Source organism: Narcine bancroftii, chromosome 12 (genome assembly GCF_036971445.1).
Source record: "Narcine bancroftii isolate sNarBan1 chromosome 12, sNarBan1.hap1, whole genome shotgun sequence".
NCBI lineage: Eukaryota > Metazoa > Chordata > Chondrichthyes > Torpediniformes > Narcinidae > Narcine > Narcine bancroftii.
This window is the reverse complement of record NC_091480.1, coordinates 98,023,494-98,044,704: the sequence shown is the minus strand read 5'-3', so window position 1 is coordinate 98,044,704 and position 21,211 is coordinate 98,023,494. Positions and strand designations below refer to the sequence as shown.

Below are 21,211 nucleotides of genomic sequence, written 5' to 3'. Positions count from 1 at the left end.
TTTCATTCTGAGGCTGGGCCTTCTAGTCCTAGACTCTCTTAGACTTTCATGTCTGGAAACCATCTCCACATCCATTCTATCCAGTCCTTTCAAAATGCACACTGTCATCCATTGTTCTTGCTCAACTAGATGGTTACAAGTTAATGTTGACTGGGTACATTCAACAAACAAAAGCATTTTTCCTTTGGAGTCTTCAAGGATGGCCAATGAGATTGAAACTAATTGATCTGTGAGCCCTCTACAGCTAAACATGACACCCTCTGAAGCAGGATACTGCTAAACCTCCTTTTCTCCTCTTGGTAGTCCAAGCTACCAACAAGCAAAGTTGTGTCATCCCCTGATAAAACATTCCCGATGGAGGTTTCGGCCCAAAATACTGACTGTCTTTTGCATTCCATGAATGCTGCCTGACCTCCTGAGTTCTTCCATTACTCATCATCCAACACATTTTTCAGTCTTTCTCACCATAATCCTGCAGTTCACCTCCATTTTTCATCCTGGAATAAACAAACGCAATGGTAAACATTTCAATCTAAGTCACCTCCAATTCAGAATTAATGTAATCAGAGCCTCAGGGTTGAAAGCGCATGGTCCAAACAAAACTTCCCTTTGTACAGGCATGGGGTCTGAGCTGCAAGCTATCATTAACCTGTTGACGGAAGCTCGCTAAAGGATGGGCCTTACACTCTGTATTTGCTAGACTGAAGTTCTCCACCAACTATATAACAAGACAATAAAGTCCATTGACCCTGGAAATTATGGACCACTTCCCACATCTCAGAAGCCACTGGAGAAAGCAAAGGTTCATCTTAAAGTACACCACTGCCTACACTGGCTGTCTGAAAAAAGGAACATTTGAAGTTCAAGGCATCAAACTCAGCACCCAACACCCCAAGCCCAAAACCTTTCAAAGTGGAGAAGGTGCATTCACAATCACTATCTTGGTAGCATAACAGAAGGCGAGGGTAAACCGGAGAAGATGAACACCATCTCCAGGAACTAGCCACATCCCTATCTTATCTACCCTACATGTGGCAACTTTGTCTTGATCAGTCATTTAAGAGCTCACAGAACTAGGATCACTAAATAAGATCTTTTGTAAGATACCATATCCAGAGAGGATACTTAATACAGATGAGATCTAGAAAGGGGACTGGTGCCCTACGTCACCTCTGGAAAGGGTTTTCCCTTTGCTGTGTTATATCTTCAAAAAGGCACTTCGCATACAGCCCCATCCTCAGAATGGAAATCCTTTAAACCACATCATTCTCAGAAAGCATATTTATCAATGTTACAATCCATCCTTAAAGGCTTCCCTGTATACTATACAAGGCCCTGAAAAACATACCCCCAGTAAGACCACGTGGCCAGAGAGGTTAGTCCCTACTCTATGTCAAACCAAACTGCTGGATTCACTTTCAAGACCCTCTCAGATGGACAAAGGCCTTCAAAAGATCAATCAACCTATTAACCTCGTACATCTTTGGAATATGGGAGGAAACCGAACACCCGGAGGAAACCCATTCAGACATGTGGAGAAAGTACAAACTACTTATGGACAGCGGTGGGTTCGAATTCGGGTGCTGGTGCTGTAACAACCATTCTGCCCTTAGAGAATGTATTCTAACCCACACTGGAGAGGTTACGGAATATCCTTACCCACCATTCTGAGTGAAACACAATTCTAAAAAAAAGACTAAACTTGGTTGTGGTCCCTTTCAGCCCTCCTGATGGCAAGATGTCAGTCAGGGGTAAGAGCACGGAAACAGGCCCTTCGGCCCAAATTGTTCATGTCAACCAAGGGGTCTTTCTAAGCTCATCCCATCTGCCTGCATTGGGCCAATATCCCTCTAAATGTCCTTAATTATTGTAATTATACCCTTACCGATCCCAAGAGTGTAATGCAGTCCTCTTGGTTGCTTGCAAAGTTGTTGGGCTCAAAGGGATGCCAGTAGGTGAACTGAACCGGAGTTCCATCCGACCACTCGAAGTTCATCTGGTGTTTGATGTCATTGAGGCCAATCCACAGCTCCTCGACGTCTGCGGCAAGAGGGACATGTTTAGGGAGCTGAGGATAGAAGCCAACACCAGCTATTGGCCCGAATCTCAAGGTGTGTGGTCTGCGACTGTGTGATCTGATGGGTTGTACTGCGCTCAGCACAAAGCCACAGACACCCTTTTCAATAAAGAAGGGTTATGATGGAGGGTCTATGATGAAAAATACTGACTCTGCTTCTCCTTCCACAGTCGCTGCATGACTTGCTGAGTATTTGCAGCATTTTTTTTCTGATTACCAGTACCTGCAGTTTTTTGATTTTCAGTCTGGAACAAATGCATCTTTAGCAGAACCAAGAGGGTCAACAAGAAAAGTGAGACAAGGTGCAGATCAAGAACTAGGAGACAGTGTCTCAGACCAGGCGCTGCCTGCTCCATGTATTCTGCCCATCGGCACAGCAACAACTTTTGTGATTACAACCCCGTAACTTTACAGCAACCCCTCAACTTTACAGCAATAGCGATCATAATTATTATACTTTGTAAAAAGACAAGGCAGGGCGGGAACCTTCAAAAGGTTGTCCCAACTTGGGTGAAGGTAAATAAGATGTCTGCAGACTCTGGAGCCTACTTCAGTACACAAGGGTTGGAGAAACTCAGTGGGTCACGCAGCATCCATGGAAAGCTCGGTAAAAGCACCTCTTAATTTTTGGCACTCCTGGAGGAGGGCCCAGGCCAGAAACATTGGCTGCCTTGTGCTTTCTATGGAAGCTGAGTGCAACTCTGTTGAGTTTCTCCAGCACTTTTGTGGGGCGCACGCAACTTGAGTGAAGGAGCTTTCAAAATTGCTCAATCTGAAATGTTGATTTTTATTGATGTCATCGATTTTGCCCATCATTTTTACACAATCCCTGTTCTACACTGCAGGATGACCGAACAAACAAGATGTTAGCACCTGGTAGCACCAGTCTACGGTGCCTGTCCACATTGATACCAACTCTGATGCACCTGAATGTTACAACGACCAGCCATCACCCCCCCCACCCCTATTTGCAGTTGTGCCCTTCCTCCTTGAGTCACCTTTGATCTGTGGAACTGTATTCCTCCCCTGCCCCCCACCATTTTATTCAGGTGCTTGCATTTTGATGAAGGGCCAAGCCTGGAACGCTGGTTATGTATCTTTACCTTTGCTCTAAAAAGGACACTGTTTGACCTGTCCAGCGTTGTGCTTTCACTTCAACCACAGTGTCTGCAGACTTTCTTATTTTATTCATATTGCCTGGACATCCAAAGGAACGGCTCACACTAACCATCCAAGACTCTCATTTGTACAAAACCATATTTATTTTTATAGATATACTTGTCCTGAATATGTATCATTTGTGTTATGTCCGGTTGTATGTCTGCGTGTTTTGTACCAAGGACCGGAGAACGCTGTTTCATCGGGACCAAAGAACGCTATTTCATCGGGTTCTACTTGAACAATCAGATGACAAATAAATGATCTGAATTCCGAGGGCGTTTGTTTCAAAGAAATTCCAACTTTAAAATTAGAGCGAGGCTGTAGAGGCATAATTTAAACAAGACTGAGATGTTGACTGGCCATTATTACACATGGATGCAGTCTGACCTGCTCAGTTCCTCCAGTAATCCCTTGTCTGCTCCTCATTTATTCAAGCCCTTCTACACAAAGGGAATCTGTTGGGACTCAGGATCAATGGAGAAACTGCAAGAGGGTTCTGATGAAATTTAATTAAATATGAAGCTACAGAGGCAAGGCGTGCAAAAGGAATGAAGTGTGGATCTGCCACAACCTGACTTGAATATTGGAATCAATTTGAAGGCTGGAATGCCTCCTTAGATTGCTTGAAGAAAAGGATTGAGGAGAAATACAGCAGTGAGATGTCAACTGGACAAGTTGGTTTGAGCTCAGTGTGACTGCAGGGTGATGACAGTGGGGCACGAGTGTGTAATATGTACCAGATGTAATGAGTTCACAAATATACATGACCTGGATTGTACTGTCACCATATAGTTCCAGAGTATCTCCCCCTCTCCAATCCTTCCTATAACACCTCAGAAGGGACTCCAGAGCTGCATTCATCAATAGACCAGCCTACTTTCCAATGCCTACAAGAGACCCTTGATGTCACCTACAACCCTGAGATTTTTATTCAGCGGGCAAGAATGAATCACCACTTTATTGATAGTGCAACAAAAAACTGTAAACAAAGTGTGCAATACACAGAAAAAACCAATAAAGTGCACAAGTAACAGTCCTTAAATGAGTCCCCGATTGAGTTTGTCGTTGAGAAGTCTGACAGTGGAGGGGGAGCAGCCTTTCCTGAACCTGGTGGTGCGAGTCTCGTGGCACCTATTACCTCTTTCCTGATGGTAGCAGCAAGAACAGAGCGTGTGCCGGGTGGTGTGGATCCTTGATGATTTCTGCTGCTTCCAATGGCAGTGTTCCCCAGAGATGTTCTCAATAGTAATGGGGGGGAGAGAATCTGTGATGGCCTGAGCTGTGTCCACTACCTTTTGCAGGGCTTCCCGCTGGGAGGGGGGGGGGGAGTTTTGATGTTTCTTATACCAGATCATGATACAGCCAGTCACCACACTTCCCATAGAAGACAAGTGGCTATACACATGGATGATTTAATGCCCCAAACTCCGATAAGCCTTCGAGGTTAGCTGGCTCACTGATTAACCAAGCATTGCAAACTTCAAGCATGCAAGCACAAACTGTTGAACTGTGTAACGACACTAATTTACCACAGCTTACAAACAAATGAATAATACACTCACTCTTTTATTTCAGCCACCATGAAGTCTACTTTCTTTTTATTATTCACTAGACACAACACTGCATTCAACTCCCCCAACACTACCCTCTCACCACCTCACTGCCAAATGGGTGATCCTGACCCTCTCACTCTCCTCCTCCTGTATCTGATCCATCACCCGTATACTGATGCTTAACACACCCACGCATGCGTGCTATTTCCCCACCCCATGTCGCATCGCTTACATCAGGCACTGCTCCCGACAAAGGTAAGTATGTGACCGTGACAACCGAACCTTTGCAGCACAGGAGACCAGCAGCAGATTTTTACTGCCACACTTCTGCACCAGCCAGACACTGACAGGGAGGTTACTCCCAGAGTAACTTGTCCGTCGTGACCACAGCTCAACCCCTTGCGCTACCCAATCAGAAGCCGCTAGTTGGCTTCTCTTTCCTGGTAGGAAGAACCCCTGATCTCAGCATGCCTGCTTGCTGTGAGTTGCGCAGACGCACCTTGCTTGACCTGGGTGAGGATGAATTCCAGCTCGGCCAGGTGGTGAATGCTGACCAGGTTGCTCTCGGACCTCATGCAACTCTTCTGTGATTCCTGCCAGCTCTTTCTCTCTTTATTCAGCCGGTAGCAATTGCAACGAAATTTCAACCAGTCTGGGACACACTTGGTTGTCTTGTTCGCACAGATGTCTAGAAGGGAAGTACACAAGGACAACATGGTTAGATAAGGCCGTTACTGCGCCAGTGACTCGGGGTGAAATGTGGTGCTGTCTGTAGGGAGTTTGTACGTTCTCCATGTCTGCAAGGGTTTCCTTCGGGTGCTCCAGATTCCTCCCACTGTTCAAAACACACCAGGCTTGTAGGTGAATTGGGTGTAGTTGGGTAGCACAAGCACGTGGGCCGAAAGGGCCTGTTACCGTGCTGTATGTTTAAATTTACAGTTAGCTCCTCAATGAGAAAAAGGTGGGCAGGGAACTCAAACTTGGTCTATTTCAATGATTTGGAAGAATTTAATCATATGATGTGAACTAAACAAAACATTACATTGCCACAGCATCCTTCATTCCCTCCGGATCTGCCAACTTGCCTGGCAGTCACTGAAACTCAGTTAAAAGTAAAGACACTGTTGTAATGGAGAGGTAAAGATATCAGTCAAGGCAATCCTGCTCCAATCCAATTCACAATGGATGCACCCAAACTCCTGGAGCTCATTAAGCCCCTTGGATCTACTACCTACCACCCAACTCCATCTCATTTGTTCCATATTCCATCCAAATCTTATCTTTCAAACACCTACTCAATCCCAGTGGGAGTTGGCGGTGGGGGTTGGTCTCCAGTCCTCTTCCCCAAATAGCCCCATCTGCACATTACCCACCCACACACAACCCACTGGGTCTCCAGTCCCCTTCCCCATTGGTTCCACCTGCCCATCACCTACCCCACTGGGTCTCCAGTTCCCTTCCCAAATGGTTCCATCTGTCCACTATTTCTTCCTTATCTGGTACCACTCTACCTTCCTGACATTTCACCAACTGCAGCCTCGTGTTTCCGCTGAACACCTTTCAGTCTCTTCCTCCATCACGCCCCTCTCAACTCTCTCTTCCCCTTTTATCTCTCTCCTTGCCCGTCTCTACAGGTCAGCCGCAAACTCTACTCCCAACCTGGCTCCATCTGCCCATCATCTCCCTGCTCACCTGGTTGCACCTGTTGCCTGCCAGCTCCCGCTCACCCCCCCCCCCCCACACCAGCTCTTTTCCCTCTACACTCCCAGTGCTGGGGCAGGGTCTGAGGTCAAAACATTGACTGCACTTCTGCTTCCACAGCTGCCACCTGACCCCATGAATTCCTTGCACTCATTTCAGAATCTGCAGTGCCTTGTGCCCCCTCTTCTTTCCCCATCTTGCCATTGTCAGTGACCTCAAACCTGGCTGCCTTTTCAGGAGGGGTTTCAGATTTCTACTTCCTGCTGCATAAAAAAATTATTTTCTGATTTCTTTCTAAAACAAGATCATGATCACTGTAGCTCTTTGTCTCCTGGTTTTTAAAATCAGGACGATTCCTCTCCCAAACTCTCACCACCAAGCGAATCTGACAGAACAAGGGACAGGAACCAACCGTCTGAAAATCTCGGTGTCCATGAGCAATGCAGTCGCTCAGAGAGGAAGCAAACCTAATTACTTCAGTCAGCACCAAGCCAATCAAGGATCCTCCAGCATGCTGGGTTACATCAGGACACCAGTTTTAAGTGCTAAAATACAATATGGCTTTAATCAGAATGAAACATAATCTACACCAAGATCCTGCCAGATCTGGAGCAGAGACAACTCTTGAATCTATCCATAAATGTGATTGCAGTTCATTGCACACTGAATCATCCCCTCCCGCTCTCATCCCCTCCCGCTCTCATCCCCTCCCGCTCTCATCCCCTCCCGCTCTCATCCCCTCCCGCTCTCATCCCCTCCCGCTCTCATCCCCTCCCGCTCTCATCCCCTCCCGCTCTCATCCCCTCCCGCTCTCATCCCCTCCCGCTCTCATCCCCTCCCGCTCTCATCCCCTCCGCTCTCATCCCCTCCCGCTCTCATCCCCTCCCGCTCTCATCCCCTCCCGCTCTCATCCCCTCCCGCTCTCATCCCCTCCCGCTCTCATCCCCTCCCGCTCTCATCCCCTCCCGCTCTCATCCCCTCCCGCTCTCATCCCCTCCCGCTCTCATCCCCTCCCGCTCTCATCCCCTCCCGCTCTCATCCCCTCCCGCTCTCATCCCCTCCCGCTCTCATCCCCTCCCGCTCTCATCCCCTCCCGCTCTCATCCCCTCCCGCTCTCATCCCCTCCCGCTCTCATCCCCTCCCGCTCTCATCCCCTCCCGCTCTCATCCCCTCCCGCTCTCATCCCCTCCCGCTCTCATCCCCTCCCGCTCTCATCCCCTCCCGCTCTCATCCCCTCCCGCTCTCATCCCCTCCCGCTCTCATCCCCTCCCGCTCTCATCCCCCCCCGCTCTCATCCCCCCCCGCTCTCATCCCCCCCCGCTCTCATCCCCCCCCGCTCTCATCCCCCCCCGCTCTCATCCCCTCCCGCACTCATCCCCTCCCGCACTCATCCCCTCCCGCTCTCATCCCCTCCCGCTCTCATCCCCTCCCGCTCTCATCCCCTCCCGCTCTCATCCCCTCCCGCTCTCCCCATGTCCCCTCCCTGTTCTCTTTCTTCCAGCTCCCCATCCCTTCCCTCTCCTTTCAAATATGTATCCCCTCCCCCATTGCATTTTTTCTCTTCTGCCCTCTCACCCATATCCACCTCTTGCCTCTGGGCCTGTGCTTCTCCCCCAACATTATATCCAGGCACCACCCCATTGTTTGCTCATATCTTGCTGAAGGGCTCAGACCCGAAACATTGGTTCCGTATTTTTGCGACATGAAGAACTTTGCGTGACTTTCTGATTTTCTCCAGCACTTTTTGTGCATTGAACTACAATCCAGTATTGCAGACTGTCTTGTTTAACCAAAATCAATCCCACTAACCTGGCCTGCAAATCCCAGCTCCTCCACAGTGCCTGGACCCCATCACAAATCCGTAACTCCTGGCTTCTTTTTAAGCTGTGACCATTCTACAAGGCCCTGGCTCCACCATGCTATCTAAAATGTGGTTCCTCTCATGAAATCCCAGCCTCCATTACTCGTGGGGCTTCTATTCCAATGACCCACCCACATTTCGGAGGTATGCCTACGGTTTGGTTCTTCGTTGACACAGTGATCTCAGCAACGGACAGGATGGAGAGGGGAGTAAAACAAAGATCTTCACACACCACGGTCGAAGTAAAAACAAGGCCTGATCAAAATGTCGGCAGGTGCCTGAACAAAGTGGTGGGGGTGGGGGAGAGGAGTACAGTCCCAAAGTCAGGAGCTAATAGGTGGATAAGGGAAGGATGGCTGATGTGCCCTCGTTTTATCCATACCTTGATGAAAGTCTCAAGCCCAAAACGTTAGTTATGTCCAGTAATTTTATCTTTGCTACATAAAGTAGCCTGTTCGACCTGCTGAGTTTCAACAGCATTCACTAGTATGAGGAGGGGTTTTTTCCACTGAAATCTTCTCAGTAAAATAAGCAACTATTCCCTGACCTGGTGGGGGCAGGGGTGCCCTGTTAATTAAGGAACTGGGACACCTGGTTAGTTCCCTACCTGTGGTCATGGCATCCGTGGATTTTGGCTTCTTCTTACAAACGTATGGCCTAGCGATGCCACAGTCTTTGTTCTGCCACCTTCCCGAAGATTCTGTCCTGATAACTCCACAGTTTTCCTCCAATGAGTTTGCTGGCTGGTCTAATGGACAGAGGGAGAGAAGAAGTTAGGTGGCTATATTTATGCTGGACCTGGGTTAAACAAAGAGCAGGCCTCCTGTCAATTTATGCTGTGGCCAAGTACAAATTCAAGCCTCATTTAATGGGGCCCAATTTTCTTAATAGTCAGATTTTAACCAGATAAAGAATTATTGGAGGAACTGAGCTGGTCAGGCAGTATCCGCGGCTAGAAATAGTCAGTCAGATTTCTGTTGAAACCCTTTATCAAGACCGAAGCAGTCATGTCCATCAGCAAGGTGTCTACACCACATAGTGTCCTCAGAAACACTGCATCCTTCCTGAAGGACAACCTATTTGTTTCCTGAGGGTTGGGTGTTGCTGGCAAGGCCAGCTGCTATTGTCCATCCTAAATTACTCCCAAGAAGGTGTCGACAAGCCAGATGCTGAAACTGGAGGAGCAGTTGTGGTGAAGGTGCTTGCCATGAGCTGTTGGAGAGGGAGCTCCTGGATCGAGTCAAACTTTCTCACTTTCCTCCATGGAGCCCCTCTCATTCTGCCAAGCAGACCTCTGATATCATCTCTCTCTGACCATGTGACGTGACCCAGGTTCCCCAGTATCCTTCCACATCTCAAAAAATGCAAGGTGAGTCGGCCACTGTAGAGTAACCCAAGTCTAGATGAGTCGGCCACTGTAGAGTACCCCTAGTCTAGGTGGGTTGGCCACTGTAGAGTTCCCCTAGTCTACGTGAGTGGCAGGATCAGATTGGAGTTGATGGGAAAAATAAGTTACGGTGTAAATTTGCGTGGGAATGGGCTGGTCTGTGGGCAAGCAGAGATGCTAAGGGGCAAATGGTCTCCTCCTAAGTCATAAGTAAATATAGAAATTTCGGGTATCATATTTTTAGCCCTTATAATTCCCACGTCCTTCTTTTCTATTCAATTTGGAAGCTGAGTATTTGGAAAGTAGAGAGAGCAAGAGTCCACACACAAATAAAAGCAAAATACTGCAGATGCTGATAATGTAAATTAAAACAAAACCTGCTAAAATGTATGTCAGAAATAATGTTTCAGTTCAATGACTTGTCATCAGAATTGGGGTAAATTAGAAACACAAACACTGGGAAAGGAGGGAGAGGAAGAGAGAATAGAAGGAATGCCTGTGGGATAGCATGGAAAGCAGAAATGAGGTGTGAGTGAATAACACAAACAGTCCTGGAGGGTGGAGAGTTGGGAAAAGATGACTAATTATCTGAATTTGCCAGAAGGAATGCGGTTAGGGCCACACAATTGGAAGTGGTTAGTGCAATGCTAGGACATAACACACTTCCCACGGGTAGTGAGAACACTGAACAACCAAAGGAACTGCTCACACGAGCCATCCAAAGCTCTTCATTTGTTATTTATTTGTACAGATAAAGCACGTCCTGCATATGTATTGTTTGTCTGTATGTGTTATGTCTGGTTGTGTGTCTGCACGTTTTGCACTGAGGACCAGAGAACGTGGTTTCATCAGGATATACTTGTACAATCGATGACAATAAACTTAACTTGACTCGTGCTCGAATCCGCTGAGGTCTGTAAAGCGTTTGTACGTTCTCCCCATGTCTGCATGGGTTTCCTCTGGGTGGCCGGTTTCCTCCCACCTTTCAAAATGCATGGGGAGGGGGTTATAGGTTTAATTGGGTGTAATTGGGAAACACGGGCTCATGGGCTGGTAGGGCCTGTTACTGTGATGTATGGCTACATTTTTGAAAAATATTAAGAAATTTAAAGAAACAAAATATGGATGCTGAAAATGTGAAGTTCTTGAACAGATAACCATCTGCAAAATTATCGGTTTCCTCTCCACAGTTATCCCCTGACCACTGAGTGTTCTAATTTAGTTTCAGGTCTTGCCTGCTGTTGGGTATTGTAAGAAGAACACAACACAGTTTCTAAGATCATGTGCTCTTGAGGAAGAAATTACATTCATGTAGCAACTTTAGTGTCGGAAAGTATCTGAAGGTTCACAATCAACTTCGGCTACAACCTGATGAGTTGAATAGGAAGCAAGAAAAGGATCTGTTATTTATGTTGAATTGATTACCACTCTCCCAGTTGAGGTACTTCAAAGGAGCCCCATCTGACCACTGCCAGCCACCATCAATGTCCAAAACGTTCAGGCCAATCCAAAGGGTAGCACTGTAGCCAGTCAAGAGGCCTAGAGGAAGAAACAACATCACAGCATGTAACTGATGTCCACATTGACCGCAGCTAATTTGAGATTTCAAGATTCAAAAACAGCTTCTTTCAACAGTAATCAGCTCTTGAAAACTTTCCCTCATTACATAAATCAGGGACTGCCCCAACACCACCAAAGGACTGTCCGCTCCATTGCTAAAGTCACTTTTTTTTTCGCAGTGGAATAACTGTGAATATTTATCATCTTTCTTTTTTGTACCTTTTGTCACTTTTAATTTAATTCAATCACAACCTCTTCTCACCGCTCGCTACCTTCAGGCAGTGTCGTGACATCTTCAAATGGTTTCCTTTCTTTTTCAATCTCTTTATGAAGTTTTAGATGAATAAACATAATGATACAGAGGTGGGGATTTGCATTAACAATGGTTAACATCTACAAAAACAGACATTGAGCGACATACATAAACTGAGCCTCCCCATTGTTGAAAAGGATTCGGAAAAGATCAATTTACATCGTATGAAAATGTTGAATAGGATGAGGTTGTAGGTCAATGAGCAAAACTGCTGAAATAATATCAGAAATATCATCCCAATATTTTTTCAAGGAAGGGCATCAGGGAAGCCATCTCAGAATGAAATCTGTCACAGAGAGGGTTTATATGGGAGTAAAAACGAACTCGCTTGTCCTTGGACATATGAACCACCTTAAACTGTATCAAAGGTTATAAAGTAACATTTAAAAAGTTCCTAATCTGTAGATAAACTGAAAAAAATGCAATCTAGGCAAATTATATTTATTACACAACCGGTCAAAAGACAGTTATCCATAAATAAATCGCAAAAACAAACTATTCCCTTCGTATTCCATAAAAGAAAAGCTTGATCCATTGTAGATGGTTGGAAGAAAATTTAGAACAGGACTTGACAAGATAAATTTATTTCCAACAGCTATCACATGAGAACGTCCCCTTATTACACTAATCAGGCTGCTTCCACACCACAAAAGTCATCTTTTATTGTCCTTGTATTACCATAAATATTTATTATCTATCTTATGCATCTCTTTTAATTACTACAGAGACATAATATTTTATCCAAAATTCTGAATACTGAAACCTCAGAAAACCAAACATTTTTTCCATGGATATTGTGTGCACACCAAAGCTCACGCTTGGCACAAAATGTGACCTCTCCCTTGAATACATTGTTAGTGGTTTTCCATGGGCCTCTTAGATTGGGAGTTGCAAAATGGCAGCACTGCACTTTCATTGAGAGATGAGCATGTTCATGCTTAGTGGCTCTTCTAGAGGGTGTGGCCATGTCTAGCCTCCCGCCCCCTTCACTCAGTTGTTTTAAACAAAGTGAGCCAAGGGAATCAGTCTGTAGGTGGCTGGAGTGGAGACTCTGCAGACTTGGCTCTCATCCTTCTGCCAGACGAAATGACTCACCACATGGGAACATTCCATCTCACAGTGAGGCAAAACATCGGCAGGAGCTACCCCTCTACCCCCCCCCACCCCCCACCCCCCCAGGCTCCACTTCAACTCCCTTTCCCCAAACGTCTCAGGTGAGCAGTAGCCGTGGAAAAGCAAACATCAAAAAATGCACACGGGGAGCTGTGGGAAAAGCGACCACAATATCACTGATAGAAGCACCTTGTGTTGGTTCTTCCAATTCATAGAACGGGTTTGCAAACAAATGCTGCTTTTACAGTAATTGGTAAGGAGAGTGAACAGCCTCTGTGGGCATGAGGTCATGGGCTGAATAATCTTGTACCAAAGGCACAACCGGGAGTATATTCGAGCTCGGGTGCCCTTAGAACGGAAACATGTAGTGTGCATGGAAACCATAAACGGGTTCCAGGAGTGTATGGCACTGTGGGGAGAACACTGCACCTTAATTAGGGAAGACAATATTTTAAGTCGTTATATAGTTGTCTTGTAATTGATTTGATTTTCATTTGATGTGAATGGGTTAACGCAAACTTTACGAGGTCTGCTCTCTCAGCTAAGTGTTTGCAAAATTCCAATATGCCCACTGTCCTTTGCCCTTTCTAATATTCTCCTCATCCTTTTCTCTCTCCCACACCCCAACCTCACCTCCATCCCCATTCCTGCCATTTATTTTGGAGCCTCCTAGTCCAGGGGACTAGGTTTATTTGATGATTTCAACAGATTGGCAGCAAAAGGATCAGTTTACACTCGTGTAGATTGGCTCCCACCTCTCTCTTCAAAGTGACCTTACTTCAAAAGTAACTTGCCAGCTTTAAAGCTGTCCTGCATCTAACAGCTGTTGTACAAGTTTAAGTTCTCACTTTCATCAGTGCTGTATAATCCATTTGTAATTCTAACATTTACTTGCAGCTATGACACACTTCATGCACTGCAGAGAGAGAGGAGGGAAAGAGAGCAAGCGCGGGAAAGAGAGAGCAAGATAGAGGGAAGGAGACAAAGAAAGAGAACCTGCAATTAGTTTGTACAAAGTCAGACCATTTCTCTGAAGGACAGCCACAGTAGCAATGTCAATTGGAGCAGTCAATGTGTGAAGAGTAAACTCCAGAACATACATGACCTGAGCATCTGCTTTACTGATATTGGCCTGAACTGGAAGGACTAAGAAGGCTTACTTTGCAAACAGAAACATATGAACTGATGGTTGATAACATCCTGGTAAATCTCCTCTGCACCCTTTCCATAAATGAGGTGACTAGAACTGAACACAATACTCTAAATGCAGTCTCACCAGAGATTTGTAGAGTTGTTACATGACCTCTCTACTCTGGAATTCAATCATCCTATTAATGAATCCCAGCATTGAACCCCAAGGTCCCTCTGTTCATCCACACTCTTAAGTAACCAACCATTAACCCCATACTCTCCCTTCTGGTTTGTCCTTCCCAAATGCATCACCTCACACTTATCCAGATTGAAGTTCATCTGCCCGTCTCTGCATCCTTTCTATATCCTCTTGTAACCTTCTCGAAGGAAATGTCTCAGTCAGTGCAGATGAAGAGTGGAAGAGTGACAGGGGGCTCAAATGAAGCCGGAGGCATTTTGACAGGGTGGAAGTGGGGAGGATGTCTCCTCTTGTGGGGGAATCTAGAAGTACGGGTCTGCCTATTTAAGAGAGAGACGAGGCAAGGATTTTTTGTGTTTTGGAACTCTGGGAATGAAGCGCAGATTTGAGTGTGCACGGCAGACAATAGGCGCTTTCAGGTGGCCAATTGCCCCGCAGGTAAAGCCGCAGGTTTAGGCAATATGCGGCTGTTTTGAGGCCACCTGAATGTGCAGGAGGCGCTCTTGAGGCGAACTACGTAACCCTCCTCCGAGAGGGATAATCAGCTCAGCTCAGTGGCTCCCCCAGCCATCTGAATGTAGCTGGCTGAAAGCGGATGTTAAAGGGTCCAGGCTGCTGATCACAGCTGACACTGGGCAGGAGCCAGAGTGGGCTCAGAGCCGCATCCTGTGCAGCTGTGTCCTTCAGGTGGCCAACGTTGCGCTTTAAACACTGCCACCTGAACGGCAATTTAAAGGGCTGCGCAGGCACATTCTTAGCGTAGAATGCACCTGAAAAAGACTAAAGATACATATATTCTGAGGACAAATGACTAAAGAGGAAACGCTATTCTGAGGTTAAAGTCACAACAGCTGGAATCTCATGAATGATAGAGCAGCTAAAGGGCCCGGATCTTTTCCAGGGAGAGTCATGAATAAGGGATCTAGTTACACAATGAGGGGACACTCATTTAAACCTGGGTGCAGCAGAGAAAATTCTTCTGACGGAAAGGTGACTATCTGGAATTCTCTGCTCTCAAGCGTGCTGGAGCACAGATCTTTCTAATATATATATATATTATATATCAGGTGGAGGTGAATAAATATTTGAAAGATGGAGGGTTTTAAATTTAATTTTTAAAATTAAGACGTCTTTCTTTGGCTTGGATTCGCGGACGAAGATTTATGAAGGGGGTAAATGTCCACGTCAGCTGCAGGCTCGTTTGTGGCTGACAAGTCCGATGCGGGACAGGCAGACACGGCTGCAGGGGAAAATTGGTTGATTGGGGTTGGGTGTTGGGTTTTTCCTTCTTTGCCTTTTGTCAGTGAGGTGGGCTCTGCGGTCTTCTTCAAAGGAGGTTGCTGCCCGCCAAACTGTGAGGCGCCAAGATGCACAGTTTGAGGCGATATCAGCCCACTGGTGGTGGTCAATGTGGCAGGCACCAAGAGATTTCTTTAGGCAGTCCTTGTACCTTTTCTTTGGTGCACCTCTGTCACGGTGGCCAGTGGAGAGCTCGCCATATAACACGATCTTGGGAAGGCGATGGTCCTCCATTCTGGAGATGTGACCCACCCAGTGCAGCTGGATCTTCAGCAGCGTGGACTCGATGCTGTCGACCTCTGCCATCTCGAGTACTTCGACGTTAGGGATAAAAGCGCTCCAATGAATGTTGAGGATGGAGCGGAGACAACTCTGGTGGAAGCGTTCTAGGAGCCGTAGGTGATGCCGGTAGAGGACCCATGATTCGGAGCCGAACAGGTGTGTGGGTATGACAACGGCTCTGTATACGCTTATCTTTGTGAGATTTTTCAGTTGGTTGTTTTTCCAGACTCTTTTGTGTAGTCTTCCAAAGGCGCTATTTGCCTTGGCGAGTCTGTTGTCTATCTCGTTGTCGATCCTTGCATCCGATGAAATGGTGCAACCGAGATAGGTAAACTGGTTGACCGTTTTGAGTTTTGTGTGCCCGATGGAGATGTGGGGGGGCTGGTAGTCATGGTGGGGAGCTGGCTGATGGAGGACCTCAGTTTTCTTCAGGCTGACTTCCAGGCCAAACATTTTGGCAGTTTCCGCAAAACAGGACGTCAAGCGCTGAAGAGCTGGCTCTGAATGGGCAACTAAAGTGGCATCGTCTGCAAAGAGTAGTTCACGGACAAGTTTCTCTTGTGTCTTGGTGTGAGCTTGCAGGCGCCTCAGATTGAAGAGACTGCCATCCGTGCAGTACTGGATGTAAACACCGTCTTCATTGTTGAGGTCTTTCATGGCTTGGTTCAGCATCATGCTGAAGAAGATTGAAAAGAGGGTTGGTGCGAGAACACAGCCTTGCTTCACGCCATTGTTAATGGAGAAGGGTTCAGAGAGCTCATTGCTGTATCTGACCCGACCTTGTTGGTTTTCGTGCAGTTGGATAATCATGTTGAGGAACTTTGGGGGGCATCCGATGCGCTCTAGTATTTGCCAAAGTCCTTTCCTGCTCACGGTGTCGAAGGCTTTGGTGAGGTCAACAAAGGTGATGTGGAGTCCTTTGTTTTGTTCTCTGCACTTTTCTTGGAGCTGTCTGAGGGCAAAGACCATGTCAGTAGTTCCTCTGTTTGCGCGAAAGCCGCACTGTGATTCTGGGAGAATATTCTCGGCGACACTAGGTATTATTCTATTTAGGAGAATCCTAGCGAAGATTTTGCCTGCAAAGGAGAGCAGCGTGATTCCCCTGAAGTTTGAGCAGTCTGATTTCTCGCCTTTGTTTTTGTACAGGGTGATGATGGTGGCATCACAAAGGTCCTGAGGCAGTTTTCCTTGGTCCCAACAAAGCTTGAAAAACTCATGCAGTTTGACATGCAGAGTTTTGCCGCCAGCCTTCCAGACCTCTGGGGGGGATTCCATCCATACCTGCTGCTTTGCCACTTTTCAGTTGTTCGATTGCCTTATATGTCTCATCCTGGGTGAGGACCTCATCCAGCTCTAGCCTTAGGGGCTGTTAAGGGAGCTGGAGCAGGGCGGAATCTTGGACTGAGCGGTTGGCACTGAAAAGAGATTGGAAGTGTTCTGACCATCGGTTGAGGATGGAGATCTTGTCGCTGAGGAGGACTTTGCCGTCTGAGCTGCGCAGCGGGCTTTTGACTTGGGGTGAGGGGCCGTACACAGCCTTTAGAGCCTCGTAGAAACCCCTGAAGTCGCCAATGTCCGCGCTGAGCTGGGTTCGCTTGGCGAGGCTAGTCCACCACTCATTTTGGATCTCCCGGAGTTTGCGCTGAAGATGGCTGCATGCGCGACGGAAGGCTTGTTTCTTTTCTGGACAGGACGGCTTTGTAAGGTGAGCCTGGTGGGCAGCTCGCTTCTTTGCCAGCAGCTCCTGGATTTCCTGGCTGTACTGCACAGTAAAAGGCCCTTTCGGCCCACGAGTCCGTGGCGCACAATTACACCCAAATGACCAACAACCCCTGATACATTTTGAAGGGTGGGAGGAAATCAGAGCACCCAGAGAAAACCCACGTAGACACGGGGAGGACATACAAACTCCTTAAAGACAGCACTGGATTCAAACCCAAGTCCCGATCACCAGCGCTGTAAAAGCATTGCGCTAACCGCTACACTATTGAGACCAGCAGAGATCAGCCACAATCATATTGAAGGGTGGGGAAGCTTGAGACACCCACTCCTATTTTCATATGTCCATCTATACTGCTCTGGGAGCCAAGATTATGTGTTTTAAACCCCTGGGCTACAAAGCGGATCAAGAATCCCGTGACTGGCAAAGGAGCGGGAGGGTGCACGTCATTGCTGTACCGTTGATGTACGTCTGCTCGTGAAGCTCTGTGATACTGAGGAGGTCTGAGCTTTGTTGCTGGCAGCTGGTACGAGCCTCACTCCACGACAGAGTGGACTGGAAGTTGAACTGGTAGCAGCTGTTGGTCAGAGGGTCCTTGTCCCAGAAAGTCTCACAGTCATCGCCTACAGACAGAAAAGCATTCTTAGTAAAAGTGAATAGAGTCAAGAATCTTATACAACTCATGCTTTCATGGTGTAAGGTGCAGCTCCCACCAGAATGTTTAAAGCCTCGGACATAGCTGGCTGAATCATGCCCGCAAATGCTGCACAAGGCATCATTACACATAGCTTTTAAAAACCCTTGTAGGTGAAAATGGACACAAACCCTTTCTTCTCCTTTCCCGGTCATGCCCAATGCCTCTCCCAGGTGGTGACTCATCTTCGAATGCTCGCTCCAACTTCATACAACTATCCATTATTCTTGTGCCAGCAAGCCACAGGGCCAAACCTGACACAGTCCTCATGTGACATCCACAAACACAGCTGGGATGAATCTGTACAGCTGTCCAGAGGTTGTGTAGGCATTTCAACTCTGCAACTGACAACAAGATAGAACTCCAAATCTCCCTTTGGCATAGATTGGACTGTCTCTAAGAAACTTGGGTGTCCCAGACACTGCAGACCACTAACACACAGTATGTGCTTTGAGGTTTTCTTGTATGAACTCTCCAAAATAAATCAGTTGTACCAAAAGATTTGTATTTGTGGCCATTCAAAAATTATATGAAAAACAAAGTATAAGTCACTTTAAATTTCATTAGAAATCTAAATCTACGTGGCTCCAGGTAGTTTTAAGAAAGTTTCATATTGCAAGATATACCAAATGGAAGATTCAAATGTGGTCTAACTAGAAACCCTGGTGTGAAAGAGCTTCTCACCAGACGCAAAGAAAAAGTTCATCAATAGTCTGTAGAGTTAAGAACATGCAAAATAGGAGCAGGAGTCGGCCATCTGGCACGTCAAGCCTGTTCCACCTTTCGATAAGATCACTCCATCTACCTGCCTTTCTCCCATAACCCTTAATTTCTCTACCATGTAAACACTTATCTCATTGTATATTAAATAGGTTTAATGAGGCAGTTGCTACTGCTTCATTGAGTAGAAAATTCTGCAGATTCACTACACTCTGGAAAAAGCAATTCCTCCGCATCTTAATCCAAAATCTACTTCCTTGAATCTTGAGGGTATTTCCCCTAGTTCTAGTTTCACCTACCAGAGGAAACAAATTTTCTGCCTCTATATTATCAATACCTTTCATAATTTTATGTCTTTATAAGATCCCCTCTCATTCTTATGAATTCCACCGAGTACAGTCCCAGACAATTTCTCCTCATAGGCTAATCCCCTCATCTCAGGAATCAACCTGGTGAACCTTCTCTGCACCTCCTCCAAATACAGTCTACCTTTTCTCAAGTCAGGAGACCAGAACTGCACGCACTGCTCCAAGTGCGGCCTCACCAGTGCCCTGTACAGTTGCAGCAGAATCTCTCTGCTCTAAATGCAATCCTTCTAGTAATGAAGGCCAACATTCCATTTGCCTTCTTGATTACCTGTTGCACCTGCAACCCAAACATTTTGTGATTCACGCACACACACTCCCAAGTCCCTCCACACAACAGCGCTCTGCAACCTTTCATCATTTAAATAATAATTTGATACCCCATTTTAAACTTAAATTTTGTTAAATTTAAACATACAGAACAGTAACAGGCCATTTCAGCCCATGAGCTTGTGGTGCCCAATTCACCTACAAACCATGGGAGCAAACATGAGCCCCTGGAAGAAACCCATGGAAGCATAGGGAGAACATACAAACTCCTTGCAGACAGCATGGAATTTGAACACCGGTCCCGATCGCCGGCACTCTAACAACGATGTGCAAAATGTTACGCTAACCATGCCACCCCTTACACTGTGTTGCCCCTTGCTTTACCAACATTGTACAGCTTATGCCAGACCCTTGCCCTCTCACTTAACCTCGCTGTATTTCTGCACATCCTCCACACAGTTTGGGTTTCCACTAATTTTCGTGTCATCATCCAACTTAGATGCAAGGACTGGACTCACACAAGAAATGATGGGGCCATGACGTTCCATCTCTTGTTTTGTACAATGTGCCTTCTTCACCTCCTTGTCTACCTCTGTCAATACTTTCAGGGAAATATCCCAAGATTTTTCTGTTCTACAATACTCCCCAGTGCTCCACTATTTATTATATGTCCTGGTTTATCTTCCCAATATATAATCACTTTACACTTATCCAGTTAATTTGCATCGGAGACTCCAACTGTACAAGAGAGCACGGTGGGACTCTCCTCCGAACATACAGCTTACTCACTTGCAATGGGACAGAATCCCCATCTTTCATCCTTCCCGTAGTCCACTGTTGTGGCGCACCAGAGGTGACCGTCTTCACGCCCAATGGTGGTGCAGTCATGGAACCACTGGTCATCGTACATGAATGGGATGGTGCATGGCTTCCCGTGGGAGTTCCCCTGGATGGTGTAGATCTCTAATAAAGGAAAAATCGTACATAGATTTTAAAAGAGTTGCCCAAATTTACACCCAAGACATTGTTGATGGTTTTAGTCACTGTGTGGAAGCAGGCCCTTCAGCTAAATTTGCCCACGTCAACCAAAATGTCCCACCCACACTAATCCCACCTGCCTGCATTTGGCTCATATCCTTCTAAACCCATCCTATCCTTGTACCTGTCTGATTTTTTTTTCTTAAATGTATCACCTGACTCAACCACCTCCTCCCACAGCACTCTGTGTAAAAATAGTTACCCCTGGAGTTCCTGTTAAATCTCCCCCCACCACACCGTAAACCCATGTCCTCTGGTTACCAATTCTTGTGGGTCAAAGACTCTCAGGGTTTTGCCCACATAATTTGCAGCGTTTTATCATCACCATATCATGCAGTCTGAGAGACTGTGCCTTCATCCATACAGTCTCAGCTACTGGTCCTGAGTTACTGAAGAGAAGTGAGTTAAGTCCATACGCTCCTCTGTGTACATGCATCACTGGAGAGAGTTGAGGAAGACGATTTGACCAGGGAAAATCAACAACAGGCTGAATTGTATCAAGTGCTTTTAACTATGGACAGTGTTCATGTACATTTTCTGCAAAGTGGGAGAGCAATCGAGCACGTTTACATAATATAACTTACTTATTGCAATAGTGCTTTCAATTTATTAAATTTTAAATGTAGACATACAGCACAGTGACAGGTCTTTTCGGCCCACAAGCCCGTGCTGCCCAGTTACACCCTATTTACCTACAACCCTGATACGTTTTGAAGGGTGGGAGGAAACCAGAAACCCCTGGAGAAACCCACGCAGTCATGGAGGGA

At 46.5% G+C, this 21,211-nt stretch overlaps 1 protein-coding gene across 1 annotated transcript in view; it reads right to left on the bottom strand.

The window, feature by feature from the left end:
* mrc2 (mannose receptor, C-type 2) overlaps positions 1 to 21,211 on the bottom strand; it is a 134,971-nt gene that overhangs the window by 103,314 nt on the left and 10,446 nt on the right. Inside the window, exons 2-7 of the mRNA XM_069905084.1 lie at positions 20,196 to 20,369; positions 17,816 to 17,980; positions 11,166 to 11,279; positions 8,961 to 9,101; positions 5,291 to 5,479; positions 1,886 to 2,040 (exon numbers count right to left, since the gene is read on the bottom strand). Of these exons, the coding sequence (XP_069761185.1) occupies positions 1,886 to 2,040; positions 5,291 to 5,479; positions 8,961 to 9,101; positions 11,166 to 11,279; positions 17,816 to 17,980; positions 20,196 to 20,369 (938 nt within the window). The remainder of the gene's footprint in view (positions 1 to 1,885; positions 2,041 to 5,290; positions 5,480 to 8,960; positions 9,102 to 11,165; positions 11,280 to 17,815; positions 17,981 to 20,195; positions 20,370 to 21,211) is intronic.